The sequence below is a fragment of the Mustelus asterias genome, chromosome 14 (genome assembly GCF_964213995.1).
Source record: "Mustelus asterias chromosome 14, sMusAst1.hap1.1, whole genome shotgun sequence".
NCBI classification, from domain to species: Eukaryota; Metazoa; Chordata; class Chondrichthyes; order Carcharhiniformes; family Triakidae; genus Mustelus; species Mustelus asterias.
This window is the reverse complement of record NC_135814.1, coordinates 74374803-74401867: the sequence shown is the minus strand read 5'-3', so window position 1 is coordinate 74401867 and position 27065 is coordinate 74374803. Positions and strand designations below refer to the sequence as shown.

Here is a 27065-nt window from a genome sequence, read left to right as displayed (position 1 = left end):
TCTGGTATAATGATTGTAGTTTTTTTGTGCATCTTGCACCAGTGCTTTATATCCTTTTTTTTCATATGGAGGCTAGCACTGTGCACAGTATTCTTGCATGTAGTTGAACCAAGGTCAAACATGAGCTTTTCAGATCTATAGATCTAACTTCTGGCTTCACCTGTTCCTTGGCCCTGTTATGAGTTTGTAGCCACTGCATTACCAAGATGGCCTACTTCCACCTCCCTAATCTTGATTGTCTCCATCCATAGCTCAGCATATTTGCTTTTCTTATCTCCAGGCTCAACTATCCAATCCTCTTCTTGGCCTCCCATCTTTGAACCTCTGTCAAAGTTCCATTTTCCCATTATCCCTGTGTTCACTGACCTATATTGGCCTCTGGTCCTCAAATTTTAAAATGATTTCCTTCATTTTCATATTTCTTCATGGCCTTGCCCCTTGCGCCTGAGCCAACTATCTCTGTAATTTTGTCTAGCCTGACAACCCTGCCACTTTTTTTTCAGTGGGATTACTTGCAACTGTCTCTGCAATTTTTCCTTAAACCTGTCTGGCGGCACGGTGGCACAGTGGCTGCCTCACAGTGCCAGGGACCCAGGTTCAATTCCCGGCTTGGGCCACTGTCTGTGTGGAGTTTGCATATTCTCCTCGTGTCTGCATGGGTTTCCTCCGGGTGCTCCAGTTTCCTCCCACAGCCTGAAAGACATGCTGGTTAGGTGCATTGACCCAAACAGGCGCCGGAGTGTGGCAACTAGGGGAATTTCACAGTAACGTCATTGCAGTTTTAATGTAAGCGTTACTTGTGACTAATAAATAAACTTTATGAACATATCTCAACCTTTCTGTCCTCCTTTAAGATTCTCCTTAAAACCTTCACTTTGATCAATCTTTGGTCACCAGACCTACTGTCTTCTCCTTTGATGTGGCACCAATCTTTGTTTCAACAGATTTGTGTAAAACAAATCTTAGGATGCTTTTACTATGTTCAAGGTGCTGCATTATTACACATTGTTGAATGTGAAGATTATGAAGCCTCTGTTTCTCCTGGTACGTTAAGTGTACTGATCTGACATGGTCTACATTAACAAGGTCAGATCATTTTATATCATTCAAATATATTCACTGCTATCATCAGGAGCAGGTGAGATTGTGTCCCTTTAAGGCGGTCATGAAAAATTTGAAGAGATGTGGCCACCCAGTGCATGTGGCCAATGGAAGAGTGGAACGTCTTGCACATTTAGAAATGTTGAAAATAGTTTGTAAATATTTTTCAGCCCTTCCAAAGCCTGTAATAAATATGAGTGTCAGATAAAAGAACAAGGGAAGGCAATCGTAAGGTTGAGAAACAGACTAAGTCTGTGTGCAAGCATCAATTTAATGGCTGGTGAAATGGATGAAGTGTTGCCTAATGGTGTAAGGAAGACTCTGAGAGTGTACACAATGCGCGACTGCTCAGAGATACTGTACACAAGTAGGTCTGAGATTGTTTGTCTGCCCACCTGTTCCACATTTACTCCTTGCCGTACCAAGCATCTCACAATTTTCAGCTGCTTGTTTTGATTAAGTGTCTACACCCTAAACGTCAACTCCTCTGTTTTTCCCGTGTGCTGCTTGCCCTGTTGAATGTTCCTCATACTGTTTTTCTTCCAGTGCAGTGTTTTGCTCTTTGTTTTCAGATCTCTTACTGCATCTTGTGTATAATCAGAGTTCAGGGCACAGATTCAAGCTGTAATTTACATCAAGCCATTGTACCATAAACAGGATCACATGCTGACAATAAAGATAGCCTTAGGATGGCATATGGTAACCATCAGTGACCCCTTGAACTTTTGAAATTGTGTCAGTGCAGCAACATTGGGTATGCTGTTAAGTGAGAAAAGTGTTTATTAAAAGCACTCTGATTCAGCCATCCGTATTGTTCTATTTAAATAAGCACAAAAGCTGATATTGCTGTGATGGCTGTGAATGAGTACAGTGTTGATGTTACACCATGGCAATTCTTTTCTCGTGTTGTAACTTAGATGCATATTCCACAGTCCTGTGACTGTCTCCAGGCTAATGTTGGGAAAGCAAGACAAATGTCTGTGGTCATCTTGCAATTAAGTTTGGTTTTTTGTCCGTTTTAATTACACCAGCCAAGAGACTGCACGCAGCTCACCTAAGTTTTATTCCATTTATTTTTAAATGTCCATGTAATAATTCCGTCAAGGCCAGTCTTGCATCACCAAAAACCCTTGAACGATAACACAAGAAAGAGCCACACACATGATTTAGAGCACACACGTCAACATCCGGGGATCTACAGAATGCCGGTCCAGGTTGAACCAACCGGTTTTAACACTCCCGCCAACGACTCACTTCCTATTGGGCAAGCCTCTGCTCACTCAAAAAGGAAGTTTGTACTCCACAAAACTCACTGGCAAATCTATCAACCATCTCCTGTGCCCTTTGTGGCCATCATAGAAGTCCAATTGACCTTTCTCCTCCTCCTGCTCATCTTTCTCCCTCTCCTTTTACCTTCTCTCCTTCCGCCTCTGCCTCTTTCTGACTAACCTTTCCTTCTCTTGTTCCCTCCTTACCCTCTTCTCTGTCTCTAGCTGTCATCTCTTTCTTTACACCCCTCCTCCACCATTTACTCCTTGTTGTGATGGTCACAAAGGCCACAGGAATCATCAATAGATCTCCCCATGGGCTTTGTGGAGTATGAGCTGCCTTATTGGGCCAGCAGAGGCTCATCCTATGGGAAGCGGTCAGTAGGGGTATTTAAACCTGTTCCCCCAAATGGATCAGTGTGGCAGGTCCCATGGTGGAGACTACCTGACTGTAAGCTGCAGTCGCTGCTTTTTCCTTTGATGCACAATAAACGGTGTTGGTGATGGGAAACTGGCATTTAGTTGAATTACTACCCTCTCCTTCCTGTTGCCTATTCCTTAATCAGTCTCCATGGGAATACTATCATGTTGGAAAGAAAACATTCTCTTGAACGGAGGAGCATCTGACTGCAGGCCTGGGCCAGGAACCAACAAGATCAAAGAGGTTGAGACTTCTACAGTAGCAGTTGGAACAGGAAAGCTTGGGTCCGCATTTGAAGCAGTAGGAATTTGACTGGGGTCCTTGTAACAACAATTAAAGTAGGCTGCATTAGTAGGGCCACTACAGCATTGTAAGTGGGAAGGACCGAACCAGGGCCATTGCAGCAACAGTAACCATGTGACTTGGCTAAGGTTTAGAAATTGGGTAATGTAACACAAATCAAATTTTTAAAAAATCTATAATCAATTTTTATAATGTATTCTTTGTGGCTAGAATCAACACGAGTGGTTAACATGGGGCACCCAATTATGAGATCAGCCAGCATTAATTACTTTCTACAATTTTGGGGCAATTTACATACATTTTAGTGAGCAAGTAGGGTCATGTTAGATGCATTATTCCATCAAAAACATACTGTGAAACTTCGCTGCTCAGATATCAATCTACATAGTCTGCTCAGTTTAACAAATAGGTTACAGCCACTGCAAACTTTTTCCAACCCCTGCTGGGTGTGCTAATTATATTTTTTTGTGTGGTTTCAAGCCACCTTGGCACAGATCAGAATCAGGTCAGAGTCCAGAATAGTGAGTTTGATTGATGGTTTTGCCTGAGGGGTTTTTGAAAAGAGGTAAGATTCATTGTGTGTAATCCTCTTTGACAGAGATCTCGGGTTTATATGGGGTCTCCAGTGGTGAGTCACCAATTAATGTTTCAGTTCTGCAACTGACTAGCAAATGGGATTTTTAGGTTTCCAACCAGCCAGAGTATGGAGTGAACTTATTTTTAAAAGTCGACCCACAGAGAAGTTTTGTGTATTTATTTTGCACATCAAGGAGACTAAGAAACTATGGGACGTAACTTCAAAAACTACCCAGTGTCAGATTGCGGGGATTATCCCAAAGAGAACCCTTCTCAGAACCACACAAATCAGGCTTGCATGGCCGTTGCCCAGTGGTGCAAACTTCCCTGGGCACCAGCCCTGCACTGAGAACCATCTGAAAATGCAATTTAAATTGCAAACTTCAAATAATTCTGGGAGATTATACTAATAGTTACCCAGAAAAAGTTAGAAGAATTAAAACCACTTCTAATTCCTGGGTACCCGTTGAACGGACCCAAAGCAAACTCCAAGACATTCTCTCCCCGCCCCCGTCCCCGCTCATCTCCACATTCCCCCCCCCCCCAAACTCGGGGTCTCCCTCAACGTCCCCAACGACCCTCCACCACACGGGGTGCCACCCCCTTCCAGGATTCTACCCTCCCCTCCTCACCCACACAGCACTCTCATCTGACACCATCCCAGCCCCGGTGGGGTCAGACCTGTGGGCTGCGATTTAGGGGAGGGGGGGTGGCGGCTGGGGGGAGTGGCGGGGTGGTAATAAGGTAAATCCAGATGAAATAGCGGACGTTTAAGGGGCTATTTCAGAATACACAAAATTTGAACAGAAACCAAACAGTCTCTGTTGAATAAATTGTTGTGATTGACTCCAACTGTAGCTCATCAGAAAGAACTGAACCCTGGTGCCAGAATAATTCAAATTCACTTGGTTTATTTTGGGCAGTTATTTACCTTATGAGTCAGCTATGGCTCAATGGTCGTCCATTTTTTGCCCCTTTTCATTTCAGGTCTCACGTAAAATACTGTATTTGCTTTTATTTGTTTGTGGGATCTGGGCGTCGCTGGCTGGGTCAGCATTTGTTGCCCATCCCTAATTGCTCTTGAACTGTGTGGCTTGTTCGGCCATTTCAGAGTCAACCACATTGCTGTGGGTCTGGAGACACATGTAGACCAAACTGGGTAAAGCGGTAGATTTCCCTCCCTAAACGATATTATTAAACCAGATGGATTTTACAACAGTTGACAATGGTTTCCTGGTCAACATTATACTTTTAATTACATTTTTAAAAAATTTAACTCAAATTTCACCAGCTGCCGTGGTGGGATTCAAACCTGGGACCCCAGAGCCTTTGGATTACTAACCGTGGGTCTTTGGATTACTAACCCAGCAACAATACCACTACGTCACTGCCTCTCTGAAAGTTAACTTTTAAAATCAAATTTGCATTGATCCCAAATTTATCCCAAAAATATTTGCATAAATTTCAGAGATATGTAATAGTGACTATTATGAACAATATTAAAGAGATACTGTAAACATTGCAGATAGAATGAAAACTAAACCTTGCTCCCTATTGAGAGCATCAACCATGAAAGTTCTCTTCTTGACATTCAAAATGGATGTTCATGGGAAATACCCTGATTTGTGTCAGGTGCTCATTTAAATCTGAGGGCGGGATTTTCTAGGCCTTGCTGCCAATGGTATATTCTGGCCCTGCTGAATGCGACCCTGCTCAGCAGGTTCCCTGGCGGCTCAGCCTGTGAACCATGCAAAACACCTTCGACCTTTGGTGGAACAAGAAGATCCTCATGCTCCTCCCAGGGAAAGTGGAAAATACCAGTCTGATTCTTTAAAGCATGAAATGGGTACAATGTCAGCACACAATATGAAGCCATCATAGCAGAAGTGACAGGGTCTACTCTCCCAATTATCAAGCGTTATGAAGTGCTTCGAATAGCACGAATGGCGACACGATGGCATCGTGGTTGCACTGCTGCCTCACAGCTCCAGGAACCCGGGTTCAATTCCGGCCTCTGGTCACTGTCTGTGTGGAGTCTGCACATTCTCCCTGTGTCTGCGTGGGTTTCCTCCAGGTGCTCCAATTTCCTCCCACACTCCAAAGGTTTGCGGGTTAGGTTGCTTGGCCATGCTAAATTGACCATTAGTGTCAGGGGGTTTAGCAAGGTAATTGCATGGGGTTATGGGGATAGGGCCTGGGTGGGATTGTTGTTGGTGCAGACTCGATGGGCCGATTGGCCTCCTTCTGCACTGTCGGGATTCTATGAATCAATTCCGGTCTACCAGATTGCCTGGATCCGCTACAGTTCACCTACTGCTGCAACAGGTCCACAGCAGACGCCATCTCCCTGGCCCAACACTTAACCCTGGAACACCTAGACAACAAAGACACCTATGGCAGATTCCTATTTATTGATTACAGCTCAGTCCTCAACACCATTATTTCTACAAAACCCATCTCCAAACTCCATGGCCTTGGGCTCGGCTCCTCCCTCTGCCACTGGATCCTAGACTTCCTAATCCACAGATCGCAATCAGTGAGGACAGGCAACAACACCTCCTCCATGATCATCCTCAACACTGGTGCCCCACAAAGCTGTATCCTCAGCCCCTTACTATACTCCTTGTATACCTCTGACTGTGTGGCCAAATTCCCTTCCAACTTGATTTTCAAGTTTGCTGATGACACCACTGTAGTGGGTCGGATCTCAAACAATGATGAGAGAGAATACAGGAAAGAGATAGAAGACCTGGTGAACAGCTGCGATGACAATAATCTCTCCCTCAGTGTCAACAAAACAAAGGAGCTAGTCATTGACTTCAGGAAACGGAGTGGAGGACATGCCCCTGTCTACACCAATAGGGATGAAGTGGAATGGTCGAGAGTTTCAAGCTTTTAGGTGTCCAGATCACCAACAACCTGTCCTGGTCCCCCCCATGCCAACACTGTAGTTAAGAAATGCCTCTACTTTCTCAGGAGGCTAAGGAGATTTGGCATGTCCACCACGACTCTCTCCAACTTTTACAGATGCATCATAGAAAGCATTATTTCTGGTTGTATCACAGCTTGGTAATGGGTCCTGGTCTGTCCAAGGCTGCAAAAAGCCACAAAGTGCCGTGAATGGTGTGCAGTCCATCACGCAAACCAGCCTCCCATCGATTGCCTCTTTCTACTCTTCCTGCTGCCTCAGTAAAGCAGCCAGTATAATCAAGGACCCCACACACCCCAGACATACTGTCTTCCATCTTCTCCTGTTGAGAAAAAGGCACAAAAGTCTGAGGACAAATACCAACCAACTCAAGAGCAGCTTCTTCCCTGCTGCCATCAGACTTTTGAATGGACCTACCTCATTTTAAGTTGATCTTTCTCTACACCCTAGCTATGACTGTAACACCACAATCTGCACCTCTCCTTTCCTATGTATAATATGCTTTGTCTACATAGCGTGCGAGAACCAATACTTTTCATGTGACAATAAATCAAATCAAATCCTTCTGCAACCCTGGTGTAACTGCTCTCCAGGACGATAGCACCATGGATTTTGCCTTTAGATTTCTAGGTATAGACACAAATGAAAGAATGGTTACCAGATATGGTTGTATTCTAATGTTAGCGGGAGAGACTCTCAGAGAAATCACTCATCACTCAGGGTTGGTCCATGCATCAAACGGTTTATTTTCACCGGCGGGGAGATGGCTTCTGTTAAACCCAGTGCCTCTCTCCGACGAACAAAGGAAAAACATCCATTCTTATACATTTCTCAAACGTCTACACAGCCCTTCACGGCTGGACCTTGTCCAATAATATTGATTACAGATGACATACAGTAGTCACATATCCAATAAAAAAGGCATTACGTAAGGTGGGCTTGTGCATAATCAGCTCGTGGTCTCAGATCACGACTCATGGTACCTCAGTCAATATTATTTTTCTTTCTCCCATCTGGAGTCCTTGAGTGCACAATACTCCTTGTCCAGTGGGCCTCCTTATCATCTCCCATGACTATCCTCCCTAATCCTCCATGTCTGGTTTTCATCCGAGACCTCAGATCATAGACTGGTACCAGTCACCAGTATCTGTGGTCTATTGTGCTCAAGCCAGCTAGTGGTGTTCAGGAATGTGGCTAAAAGCTAGCATCCATCTTGTGTCTTTTTACTATCCTGAGCTCCTGTTAACATGGTGGAGTTTTCATGCATGCCCTTTGTGATCGTATAACAGTAAATTCATACATATTTATTATATACTATTTATCTCTACTAATATAAATTGCTATACAGGCACCTTTGAATATAAATTGTTTTGCAGGCACCTAGACCAAGGATATTGTTCTCTCTAAACCTATTCTTTAAATCTCCCTTCAACATCAAATGACCTCGGGACGTGGGTTGACAGGCAGGTGGGAACGGAGAGAGGGTGCCCCGTGAAATTGAGTACCATGCCATGCCTGGCATCTGCACCTCAAGCCTGTCCCCACTGCAATTTTACCAGTGACATGGAAGGCACTGGAAGTCTGCCTGTCCTTGGGCCAATTGAAGACCTTAAGTGGCTAGTTAATACCCCTTAAGGGCCCTCATCTCATGACCATTGTGATTTAACTAGCAGCAAGTGAGGCCCATGCCAAGCATCCAGTCTGGCAACATTGTGCAGGCTGATGTGGGGGCAGGTCCACCTTAACAGTCCCATGCACCCCCATAGTTAACTCCCCCTGGTCTGACTATCCCAGTTCTCCCAATCCCCTTTATCCCCTCTTTGGGACTCCTAGCTAGACACCGTTAAACCCCCCCACCCCATTAATCATTTTTAACTTCTGCTTCAGTGCTATACACAGTTGGGGTCTGGGTGCAGTCCGAACACTCATGGCTGCCGTATCCAGTGGTGCTGCTGGAACTAGAGAGCTGCCTGTTGTTTGAATGACCAGCAGCTCGCAAACGTGGGACCGACTTCCCAGATGGGGGTGGAAGACATGTCTTAAATCAATTAATGGCCCAACAGCAGCTTAATAGCTGGGTAATCCACTGGAGTGGGGGGAAACTTGGCCCTGACTTTCTCACCAATAAGTCCGAAACTCCAGTACTTTAGAACTATAGAATCCCTACACTGCAGAAGGAGGTCATTCGGCCCATCGAGTCTGCACCGACCATAATCCCACCCGGGCTCTATTCCTGTAACCCCACATATTTACCTTGTTAATCCCCTGACACTAGGGTCGATTTAGCACTACCATTCAATCTAACCCGCACATCTTTAAACTGTGGGAGGAAACCAGAGCACCTGGAGGAAACCCACCCAGACACGGGGAGAATGTGCAAACTCCACACAGACAGTGACCCAAGGACGGAATTGAACCTGGATCCCTGGCGCTGTGAAGCAGCAGTGCGAACCACCATGCTGCCCTAGTCCAGCATTTTTACTTTAGCATGATCTGGGGTCTCGCTCCATTTTTAGTTCAAATCAAATTATGTTGTGGCCACTCTTAGCTCGACGATCTTCCACTGTAACTATCTCCATCTGCCCTACTTAATCTCTTTGTTCACATGATAACTTAGGATTTCTCCTTCTGTGGTCACCAACCTGGAATTTTCATTTGATTCAATTTAATGGGGAAATAAAATAGCAGGTTGGCAACTATAGTTGCAGAAATGTCCAATACCCTCAGGATGTAAAGATGACAAAAATTTGTTTACCTTTTTCAGGTATCAGAGTATTCGCCGAACAATGACCAGTGAGAGATCAGAGGACACAGGCCAAGCCAGTAGCATTGACACAGGAGTTGGGGAAGAAAGTAATTTCGCTCATTTTAGTTCAGGTAAAGTTTTTGTATTCATTGCTTTATGCTCGGCTTAAAACATAATTGAAATGGACGTGATAATATGAAACCAAACCAAGGCTGATCGTATTTTTTAAAAAGGTCAAAATCTTCCATGCTTACAGAGAAATAGTTAAAACCGATTTGTAACAGTGGACCAGGATTTGCCAAAGAAATATCAGCACGTTCTACAAGTTATGTGATGATTTGCATTGTTTTGCCATTTGTTTTGTGAAAATGGCATCTCGCTCGTAACCTTTCCTTGAGTTTCATTAAGTTGTTGCATTGATATTGCCCCTAAATCATGCTTTAAGTCTCATAATTAATTGCACACAATTCTAATTGTAAGTGACTGCCAATCACCCGATTTTTGCCCAGATACTGAACAATTAAAACATATGCAATCTCATTTCTTAAGAAAGGAGTTGTTGAAGATTTTAGAAATAGCAAATTTAATTATTTTTCTTTCTGTCCGTTCCTGTTCCTACTCTTTATTTTTCTTTCTGTACCTGACTTGACATTGAATTCACCCACTCTAATTTGCCCTCCTCAATTCTTGAGCTCTTTATTTCTCAATCCTTAAATCTGATTTGTTGTTTAAGAGAGTACAAAGCAAGTCTTGTTGTTCACCAAGGCTCCAGATGCCCTGAAAATGCATACGTAACCATGCAGGCTACAAAATCACCTGTTCCAGAAAATTCCAGCTGATTCGCTGAACACTTTAAATCTAGCATTTTTAGTTACGAAAACTTTGTCAATCTCAATATACAGGCTAAAGGCAACGGTTCACTCTATCTGGGCAGTACAAGATAATTTTTTCTCTGTGGATGAATGATTTCTATTGAGTGAAGTTTGGTGGTCTTTTTGCGGGTTCCAGGAGTGGTCCTTCATGCCAAACAGAAGCCCTATTCCCTCAGCCCCCCAAGGGAGTTTGCCTCTCCTAGTGCCCTGACGAACTTTCCCACCCTCTTGATGGGGTCTGCTGACCAAGCCCCTATGATACTCCAGACTTACCTTTAAATCCAGGCCTGTGGCCTTTCTTCTTAATGGATTGTCTATAGTCTGTACAGTAGCCATTGTTTGTGATGGGGTGAGAAGTTTAACAACACCAGGTTAAAGTCCAACAGGATTATTTGGTAGCAAAAGCCACACAAATAAACCTGTTGGACTTTAACCTGGTGTTGTTAAACTTCTTACTGTGTTTACCCCAGTCCAACGCCGGCATCTCCACATTGTGATGGAGTGGCCAGGACTAGAGAGTTGCTGACTATTTGATTATCTATTAACTCTTGGAGGCGATACTTTCTCGCAGATGGGGGTGTGAGTCTCATCTTGAGCCAGTTAACGGCCCGATGATTATAAAATGGTTGCAAAGCGACCCGGCCAAGCATAGGTGAACGCACTCCGAATCTTTCAATTGCACGGGTGAGGCCACAACCTTCACGTAAAATTCCAGCCTTTGTGTCTGCTTTACAAAAGAGAGGACATTACGTACATTGCAATCAGAGAGGAAGAGTGTGAAGTGTTAATGACATTAACATAGTGAGAGAGGAACATAGAACATAGAACAGTACAGCACAGAACAGGCCCTTCGGCCCACGATGTTGTGCCGAGCTTTATCTGAAACCAAGATCAAGCTATCCCACTCCCTATCATCCTGGTGTGCTCCATGTGCCTATCCAATAACCGCTTAAATGTTCCTAAAGTGTCCGACTCCACTATCACTGCAGGCAGTCCATTCCACACCCCAACCACACTCTGAGTAAAGAACCTACCTCGGACATCCTTCCTATATCTCCCACCATGAACCCTATAGTTATGCCCCCTTGTAATAGCTCCATCCACCCGAGGAAATAGTCTTTGAACGTTGACTCTATCTATCCCCTTCACCATTTTATAAACCTCTATTAAGTCTCCCCTCAACCTCCTCTGCTCCAGAGAGAACAGCTCCCTCAACCTTTCCTCATAAGACCTAACCTCCAAACAAGGCAGCATCCTGGTAAATCTCCTTTGCACTCTTTCAAGCGCTTCCACATTCTTCTTATAGTGAGGTGACCAGAACTGCACACAATATTCCAAATGTGGTCTCACCAAGGTCCTGTACAGTTGCAGCATAACCCCACGGCTCTTAAACTCCAACCCCCTGTTAATAAAAGCTAACACACTGTAGGCCTTCACAGCTCTATCCACTTGAGTGGCAACCTTTAGAGATCTGTGGATATGGATCCCAAGATCTCTCTGTTCCTCCACAGTCTTCAGAACCCTACCTTTGACCCGAAAATCCACATTTAAATTTGTCCTACCAAATGAATCACCTCACATTTATCAGGGTTAAACTCCATCTGCCATTTTTCAGCCCAGCTTTGCATCCTATCTATGTCTCTTTGCAGTCTACAACAGCCCTCCACCTCATCCACTACTCCACCAATCTTGGTGTCATCAGCAAATTTACTGATCCACCCTTTAGTCCCCTCCTCTAAGTCATTAATAAAAAATCACAAATAGCAGACGACCAAGCACTGATCCCTGTGGCACTCCGTTAGCAACCTGCCTCCAGTCCGAAAATTTTCCATCCACCACCACCCTGTCTTCATAGAACATAGAACATAGAACATTACAGCGCAGAACAGGCCCTTCGGCCCACGATGTTGCACCGACCAGTTAAAAAAAAACTGTGACCCTCCAACCTAAACCAATTTCTTTTCGTCCATGAACCTATCTACGGATCTCTTAAACGCCCCCAAACTAGGCGCATTTACTACTGATGCTGGCAGGGCATTCCAATCCCTCACCACCCTCTGGGTAAAGAACCTCCCCCTGACATCGGTTCTATAACTACCCCCCCTCAATTTAAAGCCATGCCCCCTCGTGCTGGATTTCTCCATCAGAGGAAAAAGGCTATCACTATCCACCCTATCTAAACCTCTAATCATCTTATATGTTTCAATAAGATCCCCTCTTAGCCGCCGCCTTTCCAGCGAAAACAATCCCAAATCCCTCAGCCTCTCCTCATAGGATCTCCCCTCCATACCAGGCAACATCCTGGTAAACCTCCTCTGCACCCTCTCCAAAGCCTCCACATCCTTCCTGTAATGTGGGGACCAGAACTGCACACAGTACTCCAAGTGCGGCCGCACCAGAGTTGTGTACAGTTGCAACATAACGCTACGACTCCTAAATTCAATCCCCCTACCAATAAACGCCAAGACACCATATGCCTTCTTAACAACCTTATCTACTTGATTCCCAACTTTCAGGGATCTATGCACACATACACCTAGATCCCTCTGCTCCTCCACACTATTCAAAGTCCTCCCGTTAGCCCTATACTCAACACATCTGTTATTCCTACCAAAGTGAATTACCTCACACTTCTCCGCATTAAACTCCATCCGCCACCTCTCGGCCCAACTTTGCAACCTGTCTAAGTCTTCCTGCAAACTACGACACCCTTCCTCACTGTCTACCATCTTCGATCAGATATGATGTGGAGATGCCGGCGTTGGACTGGGGTAAACACAGTAAGAAGTTTAACAACACCAGGTTAAAGTCCAACAGGTTTATTTGGTAGCAAAAGCCACACAAGCTTTCGAGGCTCTAAGCCCCTTCTTCAGGTGAGTGGGAATTCTGTTCACAAACAGAACTTATAAAGACACAGACTGAACATCGCTCGACAATCACCAGGCAAGACTGTTCTCTTCCTGTTGGGGAACACTTCAGCGGTCACGGGCATTCGGCCTCTGATATTCGGGTAAGCGTTCTCCAAGGCGGCCTTCGCGACACACGACAGCGCAGAGTCGCTGAGCAGAAACTGATAGCCAAGTTCCGCACACACAAGGACGGCCTCAACCGGGATATTGGGTTCATGTCACACTATCTGTAACCCCCACAGTTGCGTGGACCTGCAGAGTTTCACTGGCTGTCTTGTCTGGAGACAATACACATCTTTTTAGCCTGTCTTGATGCTCTCTCCACTCCCATTGTTTTGTTTCTTAAAGACTGGATTAGTTGTAAGTATTCGCATTCCAACCATTATTCATGTAAATTGAGTCTGTGTCTTTATAAGTTCTGTTTGTGAACAGAATTCCCACTCACCTGAAGAAGAGGCTTAGAGCCTCGAAAGCTTGTGTGGCTTTTGCTACCAAATAAACCTGTTGGACTTTAACCTGGTGTTGTTAAACTTCTTACTTCGATCAGATAGCCAGTAACCTATCCAATCGGCCAACTTTCCCTCTATCCCACACCTCCTTACTTTCATCATAAGCCGACCATGGGAGACCTTATCAAACGCCTCACTAAAATCCATGTATATGACATCAACTGCCCTACCTTCATCAACACACTTAGTTACCTCCTCAAAAGTATTAGGAAAGTGGCTAATTCCCTAGGCCTGGGAGAAATGTATCCTCAGCTGTAGAAGAAAGCAAGAGAAGACAAAAGGGAAGGTCTGACTATTATTTTCTAATCCTCCTTGGGTTGTGCCAGAGAATTGGAGAAGAGCTAATGTTGTACCATTGCTTAAAAAGAGAGAAAGAGATAATCCCAGTAAATATAGGCCAGTCAGTCTGAATGCGATAGTGAAAAAATTCTGAGTGATAGGATAAATCTTAATTTAGAAAAACAGAGATTAATGAAAGACAGTCAACACTGATTTGTTAGTTAAAGGTTGGTTCTGACTAACATTGAATTTTTTGAGGAGGTACAAAAAGGTGAGGGTATATTTGATGTTGACCATGGGTTTTATTTAGCAAGACGTTTGATAAGGTCCCGCATGGCATACTGGTCACAGAAGTGAACAAAGAACAGTACATTACAAGAACAGGTCCTTTGGCCCACCAAGCCTGCGCCTGGTCCCAAGGGGTCCAAGACAAAGTGGCAAGTTGGATTGGAAATTGGCTCAGAGGCAGGAAGCAAAGGGTAATATTTGGTTGTTTTTATGGTTGGAAAACTATCTCCAGTAGGATTCCCTAGAGCTCAGTACTAGGTCCCTTGCTTGCTGTGGTATAGATCAATGGTTTGGACTTGAATATGAGGGATACGATACTAGAATTGGTTGTGTGGTTGATCATGAAGAAAAAAAACTATAGACTGAAAGAAGATATCAATGGATTAGTCAGGTGGGTGGAAGAGTAACATATGGTGGTCAATCTGAAGAAGTGTGAAGTAATGACTTTTGGGAAGACTAATCAGGCAAAATATTAAGCCATGTTACAAATATGAAGTTTCTAAGAATGTTATGCTTTGGGTCATGAGGGTAAAATGGAGGAATGAAAGGGTGATGTGACCTGTTACAAATATCAAGCCTGAGTGGCTTGGTTGTTATGGTGGCAGAAAGGGGCCCAAATCAAGATATAAGCAAGGTGCAAAGTACTCTCACATGGAAACAAAGGCAAGGGCAGCTGTGCTGATAGTGAGGAGCTTTTCAGTCTCCAAGTTATTGGACTGAAGAGAAAAATGAGAGAGATGGAAAAGATTGCTGTTAGTGTGGTCAGCAGAGAGACAACAAACTCCAAGCTCTCTGCAAGCAGACCGAAGCAGAATGCGGGAAGAGACACATCCCGTAGTCATTAGAGGAATTTGCAAGATTCATCTTGGTGCGGCAGGGTGGGTGACATTGGCTATGGATGGTGCTAGTGGAGTGGTGGCAGAAAAATGGAAAAATCATCAGAGCAGACTACTGGCAGTGGATTTGGAATATCTCCACAAAATTAAGGAAGCAACTTTCAATGGTCACTCAAAGTGGTTATTTGGGAAAATGGAAATCCATTGGAAGCTAGGAGTGACTGTGGGCTGTTTCCTATAAAGGCTGTAATTCCATAGAAAGGATAGCTGAGGCGTGTAGTTATCAGTCGTGCTAAAGCATTAACATGGGTTACTGTTTCTGTAGTTTAGATTATAAATTGCTGACAAAATAGTGTTTAATTAATATTGCTTTTAGTTTTCTTATTACAGTCCTTTGGTTTGTCAGACTTCTTTAAAACCAGAAGGATGGAATTCTCCCAATCCACTCACTTGTGGTGAATTTGGCAGGAGGTAAAATGTCAGAAACCTGCTGGCGTAAAATCACGTTGCAATTCTTCCAGTAACGCTTTGCTCTTGCCACTGGCAGGTTGTGCAAACTCCACTTACATCTCATGAATTCTTATTAAAATATTTGCCTACTGGAATCCCATCAGGCCTTCCAAGCTTGCCTCACGCCAGCGGGAAATAACATCAGCGTCAAACCTGACTGTTAAAGGTTGTTGTGCCTAAGTCGGCCCTCAGTTCTATTGAAGTTCAGGGCTGGCAGGCAGGTGTCAGAGAGTGCAAACATTCCTGTTGTGAAATGGAACAGAGTCATAGATGATAGGCAGTACAGGACTACGTAGACCTCAGTCTGAAATCAGAGATAGGATTCAGTGCAGAAAAGCAGTGGCCATGCAGCAGGAGCAACCATTGGAAGCATGGTGTTCCCCAGCTGCAGGGAGGGGCAAGGAAAAGAAAAATGCACAGCTTGGTGTCCTACAGTCAATGTACCTAGGGTGTAGGGTCCACATGTGGCATGGGTGTCTTGCAGGTGATGGACTGGGGCGGGACGAGGGAGAAGTATTAGTTGGAGTGGTTGGACTTTGTACTTTGTGGCCTTTGTACTTGCTCATTGTGAGGCTCCAGATGGAGCTGACATCTTGGGCTCTTTGGAACGCATACTCACTTGCTCATCCAATAGACAGGGTCCAAGTTAATTCTACAGGAGTCAGAGCCCATTGCCCTGGAAGGGAGAAAAAGCCAGATTTTTAATTTTGTGCATTTAAAAGGATCGCACAACTCAGTTGACTCGTGTCAAATTTTGAAAAGCTATGTAGTGGAAGACAGGAATGCAGCCTTGGAGAGTGAAAGCTATAGTGAAGGACACACAAAGAACAAAGAACAGTACAGCACAGGAACAGGCCCTTCGGCCCACTAAGCCTGCGCCGATCACATTGTCCTATCTGGACCAACCGCCTATATCGCTCTATTTCATGCCTGTTCATGTGTCTTCCCTGGTAAGTCTTAAATGTCGCTAACATGTCTGCCTCAATCAACTCACTTGGCAGTGCATTCCAGGCCCCCATCATCCTCTGTGTAAAAAAAAAACTTCCCCCCCACACATCTCTAAGCCTTTCCCCCTTACCTTGAGCTTGTGCCCCCTTTGTAATTGTCATTTCCGCTCTGGGAAAAAGCTTACAACTATTGACCTTATCTATGCCCCTCATAATTTTATATACTATCCGGTCGCTCCTCAGCCTCCGTTTGGGAGAGCAATCCCAGTTTATTCAATCCCTCCTCATAGCAAAACCCCTCCATACCAGGCAACATCCTGGTAAACCTTTTCTGTACTCCCTCCAAAGCCTCCACATCCTTCTGGTATTGTGGCGACCAGAATTGGACACAGTATTCCAAGTGTGGCCTAACCAACATTTTATATAGCTGCAACATAATTTGCCAACTTTTATACTCGATGCCCTGACCAATAAAGGCAAGCATGTCGTATGCTTTCTTCACCACCTTTTCCACCTGTGCTGCCACTTTTAAGGATCTGTGGACCTGTACTCCAAGATCTCTCTGTGTGACTATGCTCCTGATGGTTCCGCCATTTATTTTTTAGCTTCCACCTGAGTTGGATCTACCAAAATGCATCACCTCACATTGGTCTGGATTAAATTCTATCTGCCATTTCTCTGCCCAAATTTCCAGTCTATCTATACCCTGTTGTATTCTCTGACAATCTTCATCACTATCCGCAACTCCAATAATCTTAGTATCATTCAGAAACTTGCTAATCAGACCAGCTACATTTTCTTCCAAGTCATTTATACATATTACAAACAACAGAGGTCCCAGCACTGATCCCTGTGGAAACACCACTAGTTACACACCTCCATTCAGAAAAACATCCTTCCACCACCAACCTCTGTCTTCTGTGGCCAAGCCAGTTCTGAATTCATCTAGCTAGTTCATCCTTGATCCTGTGTGATTAAACCTTTTGCACCGGCCTTCCATGAAGGATCTTGTCAAATGCTTTACTAAAGTCCATGTAAACAATATCCACGGTCCTTCCGTCTACAATCATTTTTGTCACCTTCTCAAAAAACTCAATCAGATTAGTGAGATATGACCTCCCTCATACAAAACCGCGCAGTCTGTCACTAATAAGACCATTCAGTTCCAAATGTGTACAGATCCTATCCCTAAGAATCTTCTCCAACAATTTCAATATCATTTACGTCAAGCTCACTGGCCTATAAATACTCAGGTTATTCTTGCTACCTTTCTTAGATAACAGGACAACATTGGCTATCCTCCAATCCTCTGGGACCTCACCTGTGGCCAACAAGGAAACAAAGATTTCTTTTAGAGGCCTGGCAATTTTCTCTCTTGTCTCCCTCAGTAATCTGGGATAGATGCCATCTGGCCCTGGATATTTGTCTACCTGAATGCTTTTTAATACACCTAACACTTTCTCCTTTGTAATGATGACTTGCTCTAGAGGGTTTATATACTCCTCCGAGACACCATTAATCAACGTGTCCCTCTCCTTTGTGAATACCGATGCAAAGTACTCATTAAAGATCTCACCCACTTTCCTTGGTTCTGTGCATAATTTCCTTCCGTTTTCCTTGAGTGGATCAACTCTTTCTCTAGCTACCGTCTTGTTCCTAATATATGTATAAAATGCCTTGGGATTCTCCTTAATCTTGCCTGCCAAGAACATTTTGTGATCCCTTTTTGCCCTCCTAACTCCCTGTTTGAATTATTTTCCATTTTCCCTGTATTCTTCAAGTACTTCATCTATTTTTAGTTGCCTAGACCTTATGTATGCATCCTTTTTCTTTTTGACTAGACTTGCAATTTCCTTAGTCACCCACGGTTCCTGACGCCTGCCTTTCCTTCCTTTCCATAGGCACATGCCTTTCCTGCACTCCGATCAACTGCTGTTTAAAAGACTCCCACATGCCAGATGTGGATCTACTCTCAAGCAGCCTCTCCCAAACAACAGCTTCCAAATCCTGCCTAATCCAGTTGTAGTTCGCCTTCCCCCAATTTAGCACCTTAACCCTAGGACAACACTTGTCCTTTTCCATGAGTATCCGAAAAATAACAGAATTGTGGTCACTGTTCACCACATTTTCCCCCATTGCACCATGATGACCTGGTCGGGCTCATTCCCAAGTACCAGGTCCAGTATAGTCGGACTATCTACATAATGTTCCAAAAAACCTACCTGGGCACACTTAACAAATTTTTCACCGTCTGGACTCCTAGCCCTAAGGGGTTTCCAGTCAATATGAGGAAAATTAAAGTCTCCCGCTACAACAACTCTATTATTTCTACATCTGTCCAGAATCTGCTTGCATATTCATTCTTCAACTTCCCGTGGGCTGTTGCGAGGCCTGTAGTACATCCCCATCATAGTGACTGCCCGCTTCCTGTTTCTGAACTCTACCCACAGTGTCTCATTATATAATAAAAGCAAATTACTGTGGATGCTGGAATCTGAAACCAAAAGAGAAAATGCTGGAAAATCTCAGCAGGTCTGGCAGCATCTGTAAGAAGAGAAAAGAACTGATGTTTCGAATCCAGATGACCCTTTGTCAAAGCTAGACAAATCTTTGACAAAGGGTCATCTGGACTCGAAATGTCAGCTCTTTTCTCTCTTTACAGATGCTGTCAGACCTGCTGAGATTTTTCAGCATTTTCTCTTTTGGTGTCTCATTACATGATTCTTTCAAGGTCCTCCCTCTGTACAGCTGTAATATGTTCCCGAACCAGTATTGTAACTCCCCCAACTCTTTTATCTTCCCCTCTGTCTCGCCTAAAACACCAATATCCTGGAATATTTAGCTGCCACTCCTTTCTCTCTTTTAACCAAATCTCCATTACCACAACTACATCCAAGTTCCGCGCCTGAATCAAGGCTCTAAGTTCATCTGTCTTACCTGTTATACTCCTTGCATTGAAGCAGATGCACTCCAGAGCCTGCTCTTCCTCTTAGCTAGCCTGACCTTGGTCCCATGCTCATCCCCAATCCCCACACTTGCTGACCTACTGTTCTGATTACAACCCCCCGCCACACTTAGTTTAAACCCACCCGAACCACACTAGCAAACCTTCCAGCCAGGACACTGGTGCCCCTCCAGTTCAGATGTAACCCTTCCTTCTTGTACAGGCCCCACCTTCCCTGGAAGACATCCAAATGAAATCTGAAGCCCTCCCTGCTGCGCCAGTTCTTTAGCCATGTATTCAGCTGTTCTATCTCCCTGTCCCTAGCCTCACTAGCATGTGGCACAGGGAGTAATTCTGAGATTACTACCCTAGAGGTGCTGCTTTTTAATCTTCTACCTCACTCCCACAATTGCTGTTGCAGGACCTCGCTACTTTTTCTACCCATGTCATTCGTGCCAATGTGGAAATTGCACAATTGCATCAAGTCACCTTCCCATCAGTGAAGGGGAGTCACGGGTTAACAACTAATGCCATTCATCAGTGGCCAAACGGATTCCATTTATTTACCATGAGCAAACAAAAACTCATTGTTACACCAAGTCATTCTAATTAGCGGGTAAATATGGAGGGATGTGGGGGAGGGGCCTGGGTGGGATTGTGGTTGGTGCAGACTTGATGGGCCCAATGGGCTCTTTCTTCACTATAGGAGTGAGTCCTCACTGTGAGTCAAGTTTCCAAATGCAATCATCCAATGAAAACACAGATGTTCTTGTTTAAGAGTGAATGGACTTTCTGGAGAGAGTGGCAAGTGGATAGTTGATGTGCTAGATGAATCCAAGGGAGAAGCAATCTTGTGGCTGAATAGGATAGGAAGGAGGTTAGCAGATTTACCCTCAGTTGCCTGCTAGTCAGGAAGGTTATTGGGAGAGGAGAGTGAATAAAGAGTAGTTTGATTTGATTTGATTTATTATTGTCACATGTATTAACATACAGTGCAAAGTATTGTTTCTCGTGCGCCATACAGACAAAACATACTGTTCATAGAGAAGGCAATGAGAGAGAGCAGAATGCAGTGTTACAGTCATAGCTAGGGTGTCGAGAAAGATCAACTTAATGCAAGGTAAGTCTATTCAAAAGTCTGACAGCAGCAGGGAAGAAGCTGTTCTTGAGTCGGTTGGTCCATGACCTCAGACTTTTGTACCTTTTTCCCGAAGGAAGAAAGTGGAAGAGAAAATGTCCGGGGTGCCTGGGGTCCCTAATTATGCTGACTGCTTTGCCGAGGCAGCGGGAAGTGTAGACAGAGTCAATGGGTGGGAGGCTGGTTCTTGCTTGTAAGGAGACAGTGACATGTGCTTTGGTGAACACTTTGGGAAATGGAAGGGTAGTCTTGAGCTTATCAAGGGGATTCAATCCTGGAATGGTCATAGAAGAATGGTGGAGAATTCGAGTAGAGGCTAGGGTTAGGGTGGAAGAAATAAAAGGTAATTTGGCAGATGGGTAACTTGGTCACAGTTGCTCTGGGATCACCGAAGAGAATGGCTACAGGGTTCAAGATAACTGAGTGCAACTGCCACCTGTAAAACTGCATCCCAACGCACTCTAGGTGAGAGAATGGGAAGAAGGCAAGGAAGAATGGTCCAAGAGGGATCAAGAAAAAGAAAAGGGAAATGGACAAATGTTTTGAGCTAAAATTTAAGTCTTTACCGTAAAGTGATTGGATTATAAACCTGGTAACTCAGACACATTCGTAGCTGATTGCATTGTATTCTGCATGCCCTGCTATTGCACCATCATTTTTATTGCTACACCGCAAATATTTTGATACATTTAAAATAGTTTCTTGAAATTTCGCCCTCTTTCCACCAATACCTGCCGCTCATGTTCCAAAGGTGCTGACTCATTGCTGGTTTACATTTCCACAGGTGCTGGTTGCCCTTGGGTATCTTGAACAAATGGCCATTCTGTTATGTTATCCCACAGAGAATGTTATCACAGAATCCCTACAGTGCAGAAGGAGGCCATTCGGCCCATCGAGTCTGCACCGACCACAATCCCACCCAGGCCCTACCCCCACATATTTACCCGCTAATCCCTCTAACCTACGCATCTCAGGACTCTAAGGGGCAATTTTTTTTAACCTGGCCAATCAACCTAACCCGCACATCTTTGGACTGTGGGAGGAAACCGGAGCACCCGGAGGAAACCCACGCAGACACGAGGAGAATGTGCAAACTCCACACAGACAGTGACCCGAGCCAGGAATCGAACCTGGGACCCTGGAGCTGTGAAGCAGCAGTGCTAACCACTGTGCTACCGTGCCGCCCCATCTGCAGTTACAACACCACTGAACCTTGCCTGATAGCTATGCACAAGCACTTTAACAGTGGATGCTAGTATAAAGAGGAGAATTACAATCTACAATTTGTGCTGGAACAATATTGATTCTTGATCTTAATTAAAACTATGATATCAAGCTCTGTGTTGCCTCAACTAATTAGCCCAGTGAAAAACTGATCCATACAGGCCATACATAATCAAGAACAGCCTGGTTTTCCCTTTCTATTGCAATGGTATTGAGGTTATTTGTGGTGTTTCGAACAGCCAGCTTGCCTGACAGTTACAAACTTAGAACAGATAGGAGATTGAACCTGTGGTCTTTCTGGCCTGTATGGATCAGTTTTTCACTGGGCTAATTAGTTGAGGCAACACAGAGCTTGATATCATAGTTTTAATTAAGATCAAGAATCAATATTGTTCCAGCACAAATTGTAGATTGTAATTCTCCTCTTTATACTTTGCAGAAACTTTATGGGACTTCAATCCAGGAGTGTATGAGTGTAAACTCAACGTTCAAAACTAATTATTTGGCACTACAGTTTTCAATCTTCTTCAAAGAAGTCATAAAAATATCTGATGTGGGAACATTTGGCTTGTCCTGTGACTGGAATGATGTTGGCACAGCAGAGCCAATTTGATGATTGCACAACCCAGAATGCCTTCAGTAGCCATTGGAAGCAAGTTTATAAAATCACACCTCCTGAAAAAGTAGAAAATGTCTCATTTTCCAACAAATTCTAGAATTAAAAAATTCTAAATGATTTAGCAAACATTGAATTTGGTGTACCAAACCTAAGGATCTTAATGCATCACTTATCATCGCTTTTATTTAACAACCTGATGACTATACCCATTCAACGAATCCATGAAGTGTGTCTGATTAAGTTTTAACCAAATGCAGAGAGAGCTATTCTGAAACGAATTTTCAGGATTTTAGCACTGTCCTGGTTAACTGGGAATGACTAATCTTTATAACTTACTGTAGTGTCTTAAAATTTGAGAGCCTGAGCACTTGTCTATTCATTCCTGTCCATATTAAGCAAAGTGCAATCAAACACAGGAATGATATATTTTCTTGATTTTTTGCAACATTTTAAATTATGTGCATTATAATGTGTGACCATCACCTGATGAGATGAGACTTTGCAAAATGTCTGAAAATAGCACATTTGGGTGCAGAGTTTTGTAAAATGGAGTTCAGAAAGATTTTGACTTTTCCTTTGTCACAACAGATTTCAGAAGAGAGCCCACACTCTCTCACTCTGCCTCCCGTTCCAGGATGAATTTGCTGCTGCAGTCTCCTCCTGTCAAATTCTTCACCAGTCCAGAATTCTTCACAGTGCTACATTCAAACCCTGTAAGCTAGTTATTTTGTTGTTTTATTTAGATATGTTGATTACTGTAGAGCATTATTTCCGATGCGGAACCCAGCTGCACTGCATTCTGATATCTGCAGATACTTTTATTTTAATACACCTGAGACCACATTGGAGACTTGGGAGCTGTTGGCTGGAATGAGTGCGCACTACCACCTGCACAGTTGACATGGTGATAAGCTGGTCCTTTGTACAACTTGGTGCATCCAAACATCTAGCAAAATGACAGGGCAGAATTTTCTGAGCCCTTTGCGAATGTGCTTGGAGGTGGGAGGAGTGGTTTCGGCTAGTAAGGATGCATTGTCATGTGGGAAAGCGTTCCGATGTCCTCATGTCAATTCCAATTTTATATGGAGCATACGCCATGGCCCCAAACCAACCAAAAGGTAATTAAGCCAATTAAAGTGCCAAAGGAATGCTATTTTACAAAGAACAGTACAGCACAGGAACAGCCCTTCGGCCCACCAAGTCTATGACGACACAGATGCCTCTCTAATCTAATGTTTTCTTGCCTCTACGTGGTCCAAATCCCTCTCTATCCAGATGCCTCTTGAACATTGTTATAGAATCTGCTTCCACCACCTCCTCTGGCAGCACGTTCCAGGCATTCACCACCCTCTGTGTGGAAAAACTTGCCCTTTACATCTCTTTTAAACTTTTCCCCCCTCACTTTCAACCTACGCCCCCGAGTAATTGACCCTTTGACCCTGGGAAAAAGACTCTGACTATCCACTCTACCCAAGCCTGTCATAATCTTGTAAACCCCTATCAGGTCCCCCCTCATCCTCCGACGCTCCAATGAAAACAATCCAAGTTTGTTCAACCTTTCTTCATAGTCCATATCCTCCAAACCAGGCAGCATCCTGGTCAATCTCTGCTGCACCTTTCCAATGCATCAACATCCTTTTGGTAATGTGGCGACCAAAATTGTACATAATACTCCAAATGTGGCCTAACTGAAGTCTTTTTCAGCTGCGACATTCCTATACTCAATGCCCCGACTGATGAAGGCCAGCATTCCATACGTCTTCTTGACCACCTTGTCAACCGGAGTTGCCACCTTTGGGGAACTGTGGATCTGCACGCCTAGGTCCCTCTGTATGCTAATATTTCTAAGGGCTCTACCATTTACTGTATTTTGTAGGCTTGTTTGAACTTTATAGAAAGTCCACTGGAATCACAAGGCGTCAGAGCCATGTCAGGTATATGAACAAAGAACAAAGAAAATTACAGCACAGGAACAGGCCCTTCAGCTCTCCAAGCCTGCACCGACCATGCTGCCCGACTGAACTAAAACCACCTAACCTTCCGGGGACCAGATCCCTCTATTCCCATCCTATTCATGTATTTGTCAATTCGCCCCTTAAAAGTCACGATCATATCCGCTTCCACTACATCCCTCGGCAGTGAGTTCCAGGCACCCACCACCCTCTGTAAAAAAAAAACTTGCCTCGTACATCTCTTTTAAACCTTACCCCTCGCACCTTAAACTTATGCCCCCTAGTAATTGACTCTTCCACCTGGGAAAAAGCTTCTGACTATCCAAGGCAGCAAAGAGGTTGCAGTTCAATTCAGGATTAATATAGCAGCTGTCGAGTAAGGCAATGTGCCTTGACATGAGAAGCACAGGCATCATATCTTGTTATGGGTGGACTAGTTTCAGGTGCCAGGGCTTTGGGGGTGTGCTGCCAGAGTGCCATCCAGCAACTTGCACTTGTGTGAATTTAAAAGGAGGGTGGGGGGAGTGACTGTGTGAGAGACCCTGGAGACTGACAGTGCCTACCTGCCATGAGCATTGTGCACTCAGAAGGCAAATTCTATAATGAAAATGAGCAGCTGAGAAAGAAAGAGCTTGAAGGTCTTGTGGTGCAGTGGGGAGTGGTCCTGCCTCTGAACTCAAAAGTTTCAAGCTCTACTCCAGGACTTGATGCCCATGCTAGGCGGTAAGAGCGAGAGAGATTCCTAGTCGGCCATGTGATAGATAGAAATTGGAACCTTGGCAATCCCTATCCATTGCTCCAGGCTACAACATGCGTGCAAAAGTGTATGTTGCCACAGCTGGTCAGACTTCTAGTCAGCTCAGTTGGTGAGATGACTGGAATAGATCAGATTGGTGCAAACAACTTGAAGTTTGATCCTTGTTCCAGCTGTGTACCTGCCTCCTTACCCTACCCATGATGGAGATTGCAGCACTGTGGGTCAGACCTGCAATTGGGCAAAGAATTCAAGAAGTGGGAAAGTGCTATTGCCTCGGGCAGTCGAACATCTGTGCATTTGTTCTTTCCGGGGACACACTGGATGTATGTGTAGGATCTTTTAGTCTCCAGCGTATCATTACATCAAGATGGTGACCCTTACCTGCTTTAGAAGGCCAGCCAATACATCCATAATTGCATTGAGAGCTATAGATTTTGGGACCATTGCTGAATTCCACAGTTGCAAGGTGTGATCATCTGCCTGCATGTGGCCATTAAGGCTCCCATAGGCCAAGCATTGGCCCTTCATCAACAGAAAGGGGTGGCACAATGGTTAGCACCGTTGCCTCACAGTATCAGGGACCTGAGTTCAATTCCAGCCCTGGGTGACTGTGTGGAGTTCACCTTCTCTCTGTGTCTGCATGTTCCCTCCAGGTGCTTCAGTTTCCTTCCACAGTCCAAAGATGTGTAGGCTTTGTTGATTAGCCATACTAAATTGCCTCTTAGTGTCCCAAGATGTTTCGGTTAGGGGAATTAACGAAGTAAATACGTGAGATTACAGGGATAGGGCCTGGATAAGATGTGATGGTGATGCCATTGGATGTCAAGGAGCGATGGTTAGATTTTTTCCTATTGGAGATGGTTGTGACCTGGATCTAAATGCGAATAGATGCCCACTGATATGTGATTATCTGTGTTGCTGAAAGGTGCGTGGAAATGATGTGGTGCTGTACCCTTTGATGTACCCTCCTCCTCCTCAGAAGTGGGTGACTGTTCCCTGGAGGTGACAGCTGTCTGTCCTTCTGGCTGACAAGCGTGAGAGAATAGATAAATCAAAGGGTTCTGCACTTCCAAACTTGTGCCTCCATGTTGCGAAGTTGAGTTTGTAAAGATGTAAAGAAAATGCTGGAGGGACAAAACATTGCTTGGTCCCTTTAAAAGTTGGTTTTGGTTTCAGGACTTGGAGGTTTAAAATACAAAATACATACAGAGTCCCAGACTGAAACATTTGTATCCAATGCAAGGCAGCAGGGTTGCCTTGGTAACAAGCTTCAGGCATTTGAATGTTTGAATTTTGCCCAATCAATTTAAAGCAAGCACTCAGCTATGAAAAGCCTATAAGATTTGAATTTGATGATGTTGAAAAAATCGCTTCTCGGCCTTTTGGCTAAGATCAAGTGTAGTATGGATCGCCTGCACTTGGTTGGGGTCATTGGGTTACGCTGAGGCTTCATGTGTTTCATATGAAGCAATTTTTAAAAGCGGCATCTCGGCCTTTTGGCTAAGATGCAAATGAGCTCAAGTCTTGGAGGAGGATCCTCCCCCTTCTCCAATCAGCTTGACTCATGTAGATCAGGCCCAGGACAGGGTGGTTTTGGTCTCCCGCCCTGTCTTGTCAGCCTGGATCTGAAATGTCTCAACTCGTTGAGACTCTGAATTGGATTTGATTTGATTGAATTGGAAAAGTATATAAAAAAAAAAATCAGACCAATCCTGTTGTAGGAAAATTGATAGGTCACCACAGGTATAAAAGAGAGTGCAGGGGGAAAACGAGAGTTAGCAACTGCCACCTCTCAAGTCGAGAGGGAGTGAGCAGCTCTCCATCCTGCCAGCTGCATGTATCTCGTAAGAGAATGCACCATCTAACCAGCGAAAGGTACCAAATCAAAAAGAACTCTCAGACAGAGGAAATCTACAGAAGAATGCCAAAAGTTTTTG

At 44.2% G+C, this 27065-nt stretch overlaps 1 protein-coding gene and 1 pseudogene across 1 annotated transcript in view; both read left to right on the top strand.

Moving 5' to 3' along the window:
* LOC144503772 (E3 ubiquitin-protein ligase HECW2-like) overlaps positions 1-27065 on the top strand; it is a 416880-nt gene that overhangs the window by 245530 nt on the left and 144285 nt on the right. Inside the window, exons 12-13 of the mRNA XM_078228621.1 lie at positions 9363-9475; positions 23008-23132. Coding sequence (XP_078084747.1) covers positions 9363-9475; positions 23008-23132 — 238 coding nt within the window. The remainder of the gene's footprint in view (positions 1-9362; positions 9476-23007; positions 23133-27065) is intronic.
* Positions 26495-26674, top strand: LOC144504150 (U2 spliceosomal RNA; annotated as a pseudogene).